The sequence below is a fragment of the Amia ocellicauda genome, chromosome 1 (genome assembly GCF_036373705.1).
Source record: "Amia ocellicauda isolate fAmiCal2 chromosome 1, fAmiCal2.hap1, whole genome shotgun sequence".
Lineage (NCBI taxonomy): Eukaryota > Metazoa > Chordata > Actinopteri > Amiiformes > Amiidae > Amia > Amia ocellicauda.
The window spans coordinates 9503676-9511659 of record NC_089850.1 but is presented as its reverse complement, the minus strand read 5'-3'; the positions used below and the strand labels follow the sequence as shown (position 1 = coordinate 9511659).

The 7984-nt window shown below is 42.2% G+C and overlaps 1 protein-coding gene across 1 annotated transcript; it reads right to left on the bottom strand.

Moving 5' to 3' along the window:
- Nucleotides 1-1129: 1129 nt before the first annotated feature.
- Nucleotides 1130-4127, bottom strand: LOC136760679 (transcription factor SOX-11). Its single transcript, XM_066716110.1, has one exon. The coding sequence runs from the start codon at nt 3970-3972 to the stop codon at nt 2863-2865; it is 1110 nt and encodes a 369-aa protein (XP_066572207.1). The 5' UTR covers nt 3973-4127; the 3' UTR covers nt 1130-2862.
- Nucleotides 4128-7984: the final 3857 nt, after the last annotated feature.

Below are 7984 nucleotides of genomic sequence, written 5' to 3'. Positions count from 1 at the left end.
TGGTGATGTTTTATAAATCTTTAGACTTAGTGTCACACAAATCACTAGTGTCACATTAAACACACGCACACATGCATCCTCGCATTACTACTACACGCAAATTGCAAGTTAAAACCATCTACTTTAATCCAAACTGGATTATATGAACAAGTTGCACGTATGATGTGCTGCCATGTATTTCCCCAGTCAAACGCAAACATTAAAACGAGCCGGATAAATATGCGCAAAAACCCAAGACCCTTTAGCAATGTGACACAGGATGACCGCGCCGCCGGTCTGGGGGGCTCAGATAATTGTCCTGCAAAGCGCGCAGAAAAGGCGCTGTTGCTATGAGACGCATGCCATTGTTCGCAGTTGGTAGTTTCAAAAAGAAAAAGAAAGGAAGGAAAAAAAAAAAAAAGACATTTTGAAATGTTTCAAACGGAAGCTCCTGGCACAGCAATCAATCCAGCTCTGGTTGCAGGCAGCCGGCTTTTCACCAATCACATCCAGGGCGCACAATTCAACCCCTTAAAGGCGCAGAGTGCCAGCTCAGATGGTGCACAGTGCGCTAGGGGTTCAACCCGGGATACAGGAGCCATCCATCCCACCCACACCGTGCCGCCCAGGGAAACAGCCGGGCAATCATGTCACAGTGTCGAAACAGTTTGCAAACATTGGATTTTATTTTTTCTGAAAATGGTAACTTTTTAACACTGCATTTTCAGACTTCATTCAACATTTAGCAACATCATATATCCTAGGCTAAATTGGAAAGAGAACCACCCCCCCTCCAAAAAAAAAAAAACCTTTATAATTTGAAAACCATGCTGCCTGTCAGACGTGTACGCCCCCCTCCCTCTCCAGCGCCCATCTGCGTCGATCTCAACAGCTATTCATTGGGAGCAAATCCGCTCATCTCATTAATAACAATCATGACATACATTGGCCCTGCATTGCAATCCTCTCACTTCTCTGATCTGACTTAAGGAAATAATAAAAATAATAACTTGATCCCCATTTCAAGTGGGGGAAAAAAAATAAAAATAAAAAATAAAGATCCCCCAGGGCGTTTCCGACACACACATCCTTTTCCATCCCCAACATACTCATTTAAAAGTACTGTATACAAACTGAGAGGACAGGTGACTTGCATGTAATCGTTTATTAAAGGATGAGTCAAAGAAGATGCACACGTGGAATATGGAGTAACTAATGCCCTGTCTTTATTTTAGGTTTGGGTTTGTCCTTTTTGTGGAGAAGTTGGGGAGGTGGGCATATTCCACTGTATTAACACTTCATAAGGGTCAAAAGAGGAGTTGTTGGTTAAGTGCAAGAAACAAACATACAATTTGAAGCCGGTCACTTTTTAAGAAAGAAGAATCTGAAGTTTGCAAAGTAAAGGTTTCATTTGATGAAACGGGACATGTTTTGCCCAGACCACCCACAATACTTGCCTAATACGGCACAAATAAATACTTAAGTTTAGGTCAGGAGATCAGATTGCATTGTTTTTAGGTTGTCCAATGTGGTGTCTCGCACATCTGGTAGGAAAATCAAGTTTTATTTATTTTTATTTTAAGAAACGCATCACAACACACGGCCATTTTCGATCAGTTCCAGCTGATTTCTTTATTTTTTTGTCATGACACAGACTCCAGCATCAAGACAGGTAATGATGTTGACAGTGCACTAGTAATGTTTTTTTTTTCTTCTTTTTCCATCATTTGCTACAAAAATGCAGATGGTCTGTATTTTAAGGGTATATATATTGCACAAAAAAATGAGGAGAAAATAAAAATAAAAATCAGTATGTGCCCAAAAAAAGAAAAGAAAAGAAAAAAAATCCAGTTTCACACCTGCGATTTGGGGACCCATCCACATTTCACCAGCATGATATACATAAACTCCTAACTTTACTATATTACAGTACATATACAGTCTTGAAACTAATAACAGCTCTGAGGTCTAAACTTCCCCCAACTCCAATAATTTTTCTTCCTACAAATACTCAACGAATAGGATCTACAACTGTACAAAACCTAAGCTTAAAATCACAAGGCATTTAGATGCAAGTTGTCAGTCTAAGTGTTTGAAATCCTCCAACCAGGACTTGCTTGCATGCTAAACAAAACGAAAAGGGAGAAGAAGTGCCTGAAACTCTCACTGCCCGCACAGTAAGAACAATCCCTTTTAAACTGTACAAAAATATGCCTGAAAATAGTTTACTTTGCTTTTAAAAAGATGAGGTCTGTCATGTATCAAAAGGTTTCCTCCCATACCTGTATTCTAGAGAGGCTTTAGGCTGCTGAATATTCAAACCAGGAGGTAAACGGAACCGGGTACAAAAAAAAAAGAAACGTTTTGCGGCATATAGAAATCACATAAAACCACTTGGATTTCAAAGCAACATCCTTTGAACAGTCAAGTTCACAGATTGCCTTTTGAAATCAGTCCACACAGTCTGCGTTTTCAGTTCCCTGCAGTTTTAAAAAAAGGGGGTGGGGGGGGGGGGAGATGCATAGAAGTGTTCATAGATTTCCCTTTGTGGTCCACGTAGTTTAATTGTAGACCTGCAGAAAAAAAAATTAAAAAAAAATCCATAAAACCCTGTCACGTTGCCAGAAAGACTTTTTCTTCCCCCTTCTTGTTGCAACCGTACCAGCTTCATAAGCATCTTTAAATCCGCTCTCCCCAAGACCAACCACAGAAAGAGGCAGGGTTGGGAACCAACATGGGACAGGACCTATCATTTCATTGCTTTCCTCCCTGTTATTAACTTTTGTGTGTGTGTGTGTGTGTGTGTGTGTGTGTGTGTGTGTGTGTGTGTGTGTTTGTCCCTCTCCCTCTCTCTCTCTCCCTCCCTCCCTCCCTCTCTCTCTCTCAGTAAGTGAACACCAAGTCTGAGAAGTTCGCCTCCAGCCAGTCCCCGGCGATCATCTCACTGAGCTCCGGGGTGCAATAGTCTGGGAATTCAAAGTGGGAGCCCAGGCTGCCCTCGCTGAACGAGTCCAAATCTTTATCCACCAGGGAGAGGGACAGGTTTCCTGAACTGGGGTGGCCCAGGTCCGAGCCGGCCGCGTTGGGGGCGAAATTTAAGCTGAAGTCAAAGAGCAAGTCGTCCGCGTCCTCGCTGGAGCTGGACGACGTGGACACCGAGCGGGACGAGGCCGGCGAGACGGACGCCGGGTAGCTGGTGCTCTGCTTGGTGATGTTTTTGAAATTGTAAAACAGTCTGCTGTTCGGTGCCGCCGCCGCCGCCGCCGCCGCAGTTCGGACCTCCTCGTACATGCTGGCGCCTTCGGACTCCGCCGAGGAGCTCAGGGTCGGGCTGGCCGGCACCTTGGCCACCCCGTACGGCCTCAGCTGCTGCTCCTCGTCCTCCTGCTTGAGCCGCATCTGCAGGTCGTCCTCGTAGTCCTCGTCGTCGTCCTCGTCGGTGAGCACGCTTCTGGTGGGCTTAGTCGCTTTCAGGCTGGGAAACGCGTAGTCGTCGCCGTACTCCGGGGAGGACTTGCTCCCCGTCTTGCCGGACTTGAGTTTGGGACACTTCTTCCCGGGGGTCTTGCTCACTTTCACGCCGTGCTTGTCCGGCGACGGCGCGCTGGGCTTGGAGGCAGAGTCGAGCTTTGGTTTCTTCTTGGGTCGGTATTTGTAGTCGGGGTAGTCGGCCATGTGTTTGAGCCGGAGTCTCTCGGCTTCCCTGATGAAGGGGATCTTTTCGCCGTCCTTAAGCATTTTCCAGCGCTTGCCCAGTCTTTTGGAGATCTCGGCGTTGTGCATGTCCGGCGACTGCTCCATGATCTTTCTCCTCTCGATCTTGGACCACACCATGAAGGCGTTCATCGGCCGCTTGATGTGCCCCGTCGCCGTCTTGCACCAGTCCGGGTTCAGCGGGACGGGACTGCAAGCCATGCAGTCGTTCTCCTCGGTGTCGGTCGCCTCTCTGGACACGCTGCTCTCCGTCTCGCTGGCTTCTGTCTGCTGCACCATGTTTCCCCCCCCCTTTTTTGTTATCCGCTCCTGCAAAGTGCAGTCCACAGCCACCGCTCTGCCGCTGCTCTCACTGCAACATCCACTCCGTTTTCTGTCGGGTCTCTCGGTCTCTACCTCTGCACACACACTCTCCCCAAAGTTGCAGGCTGCCTTCTTAACTAGTTATTAGCTTTTTCATGTCGGTGACGTCACCCACAATTATCCAATCACGTCCTCCCCACTCCTCCCAGCAGACTCCAGACAGTGCCTTTAACCCTTTCGGCTTCCCCCCACAGTTCCCATTGGTGCCCCAGCTTTGGAGGTGGGATCCCAGCTTCAAAAAGTGTCTGGATCTATGAAGAAGCAAGACAGGCGTGTTAAACACACACCGCGCACAGACCTGTGTGTAAGTCACACAGGGGACAGCGTGAACCCGCAGGATGTCGTTTTTAAAATAGCGGTATAGGTCTCACCCTGTATGTCTGTATTTATTCCTCTTGTTTGTTTTGCCGTGCTATCATTTAGATATGTATCCAGCCACCTACCTAGATGGATATTAATCTCTCTTTTTTTGTGTGCAAATCAGGTCTTCTGAGGAGAAGACTGAAGGTGGCGCTTGGACACTGTAAGCACTGCCATGTGTAGCTTCAGCTTTTGGACTCCAGTCATGTATGTGTGTAGAAGTAACCTAGTCTTTAACATATACACCCAGTTTATTTATTATTTATTTATTTATGTTGTTGATGTATGGGTTGTATAATGGTTGTTTGCTTTTGGAAAGGGACCGGAGGGGATGCATATTTGAAAGTGCTCTCTCTCTCACTAAGCTTTCTTAGCAGCATCACCATTAAAGTGTGCAACTGATCCCAGCATCGTCATTAAAAAGCACCCAGCTGTGGTTTAAACTGCATCACCGCAATTACAAGTGGGCCTGTATTGGTTTTCACTATTGCACTGCCTTAAAAGACACAGAAAGCAACAACACACGCACACACACACACATTATCAAATGTGTTCTTGTAGACTCAACCTACTGTGCTGAGATGAATTAATACATTATTGGTCAAGGTATTTCAAAATCAGTGCATCCGCTGTGGTTGTTGCTGTTTTTGGTCGCACGTTTATGAATGCCATTGTAACTTTTTTCATGTTAAAGGTCTTTAAAATCAAAGCTCATGCATAGGTATTTTGGAGAAGCTGGGCTTGGGTAGTGAGATCATTGGGAAGACTGTTTCCAATCTCTTCTATAGTGTTAACCACCGCTTTTCAAGAAAGGTAAGAATGGCCTTAAGATTCAAGTTATTCTAAAATACTTTGTTTTTGTATTGATTAGTTTATTGTAGCTGTATTGGAGATGTAGCCCTGCTGTTGGAAAAGAAGAGAAAAAATATCAACAAGAGAAAACAACAACAACAACAACAAACACTCGGATTAGCAACACAGAAGCTCCTGCTGAGTTTGCTGTGTCAAGAAGCAACATCCCTTCTGAAACAGTACCTCTGCCAAGCCTGGACAGCCGCCAGCTGTGCAATTGGTGGCTAGGCGTCTGATAAGGCTTCCTGTTTTTTGTCCCCTAGAGGGCAATCACTAACCTTTTTGAAATAACCCTTCCCCCACCCCTACCTCTCCAATATACAGTCTGCCAGTGACAGCAGAGCTACCGCCCTAAACGCCTTTTTTATTTGCTTCTTCACACTTTCAAGCCAAAAAAAAAAAGGTGGCTATTAATTAAACGAAAAATTAAAATAAAAAATCCAAATATATTTAAAAAATCCATATATATTCCACAAATCCCAATTTAAAGCCCCTGTCAGACACCCACACCACCCACTCTTATTTTTATGTCACTGACTAGTGTTTTAAGGATTTTGTACTGCATTGCCACTGAAGATGGAATAGCTACACTTAAATCATATGCAATGTAATTGTGAAAAACAAATAATGTAATAAAGTGTGTTTTTAAGTTCTGGTACAAGTGTCTTTTGGAACATGCTTTATTGGAAATATTTCCTTTAGACGTTTGGCATGCAAAATGTACAGAATTTCAGATTCTGTATTACAAGTACAAGTACTTTATACAAGTGCATGTAATACAAGTAGAAGTGCTACTACTGGACATTTAATTCAGCTGCTTTATTCACATTTATTTTTGCTTTTTTTCTTTACTTGTACTTACAGTTACATCATTGCTGATTTTATTAGTACACCCACAAAACCAAGACTGATTTCTCTTGTGTCACTTTTATTTTTGTCTTCATAGCTAGCATTGCGCATGATTTGTTAAGAGTGAGCTGCAGGTGTAAGTCACCAGGCAGCAATGACTCATCTGAATGAGGTTTCTACTGAGTGTAATGGTGAGAAATCTATGACACCAATAAATAAATTGCATCAGGTTCTCCTCAACAGTCTACAGCATGGGCTAGCAGGTACAGAAATCTTTATAAAAAATATTATTAAATTGAATAAATAATATTTTAGGAAGGTGCTGTAGGGGAAAAAATGAAGAAGAATACTTCTGAGTCCTGAGTGTAAAAAGTATTTAAAACATTTATTAAAACAGCAATAAAAAACAAAACTATTTTCCCAAATCCCTATCTACAAGTATTTCTTGTTTTTGTTGTTGCATTTATGCTTTTGTTTAGATGAATAGGATAATGTTAATTCCACAATGTAGATTATTATGTACAATTTTGCATCAGGACTCTTACACAGTGTGCATTATGTAATGTTGCTTTTTATTCATGTGTGTGTTCATGATAGAAGGAGATATACAATACAAATATGGTATGTTCCCATTTTTTCTTTTTATATTAACAAACCAACACTGTCACAAGTCTGAAATGAATAGGAGTGAGGAGCTTTGCTTTATTTAGTACAATGTGGTATAAATATACTTAAACAAAAATAGTGATGTGTGGCATTTAATGAATGTTTTATGTAAAGAAAATAACACTAAGGCGTGCATAGAAAAAGAAACCCTGCATGCTTATCTGAGAACCAGAGAAGCAGCTGCTGGCTCCAAAAAAGAGCATTGAAGCATTGGATCAATATTAACCCCGACTAGGGGCTATCTGATATTGAAAATTCAAGAACTCAGCCGGTATGAATAGACCTCAAACAGGTGTACTTGTTTTGAGTTCCGAATGATGGATTAACAAAGCAAGACAAATACCACTTATGCGGTGGCACATCTAATAGCCACCATAAAGGAAATCCTTAGTCGTCAGACACATTCTTGAATATCCCTTTTCTCAACACAAAATGTTTATTGCCACGGGTGGTACTGTAAACTCTTCCTTTCACCCTTTGTATTCAGAGACCAGAATGTGCAGATGTCTGTAAATCTAGGTGTTCTGGCTGCAGAAATCGTTGCCAAATTCTATACTGCGGGGCCAGTTGTGTTGCTTGCTTTTGTTAACTCTGATCTATCTTTTGAGACTTAATGCTAAAGAGTGTGATAACCACCAGTCACCTGCAAAACAAGTATAGGCAAAGTCGTTTTTACATACTGTGTCTTTACCAGTTTGCATACCGGATTTCTATTCTTTATGTATTAAAATGTATTATTTTACAGCATGTGTTATGTACAGGTTGCAATGCCTTCGCAAACGGCAGATTCAGACCAGAACAATTAAAATAAATGGATGGAAAAAAACAGGATGAAGGCCATCATCCTTGTTAAATATAAATGAATGAAAAGCAAGGAGAGTAAATATGTACTTAGATTGCTGTGTGAAGTCGCGGTCTGTTTTATAGATATCCAATTAGATACTTAAATTCGTTTTATCACACTTCAGATACTTTTTGGAGGATGTAAATTAATGCTTTATAGGATTGTTCTCCTCTACAGCTTCCCAACCCAGGAAGTGAGTATAATTTTGCATATGGTTTGTCTAACAGCTGGAATGTATACAGCAAACTTACTTTATTGACAATTTCTGTTTTTTGAATTGGTTTTCTTAAAATGTAGCTTATATTATATTTCAGTAATAACCTATATCTAAACATATTTTGCATACACCTTAGAGAG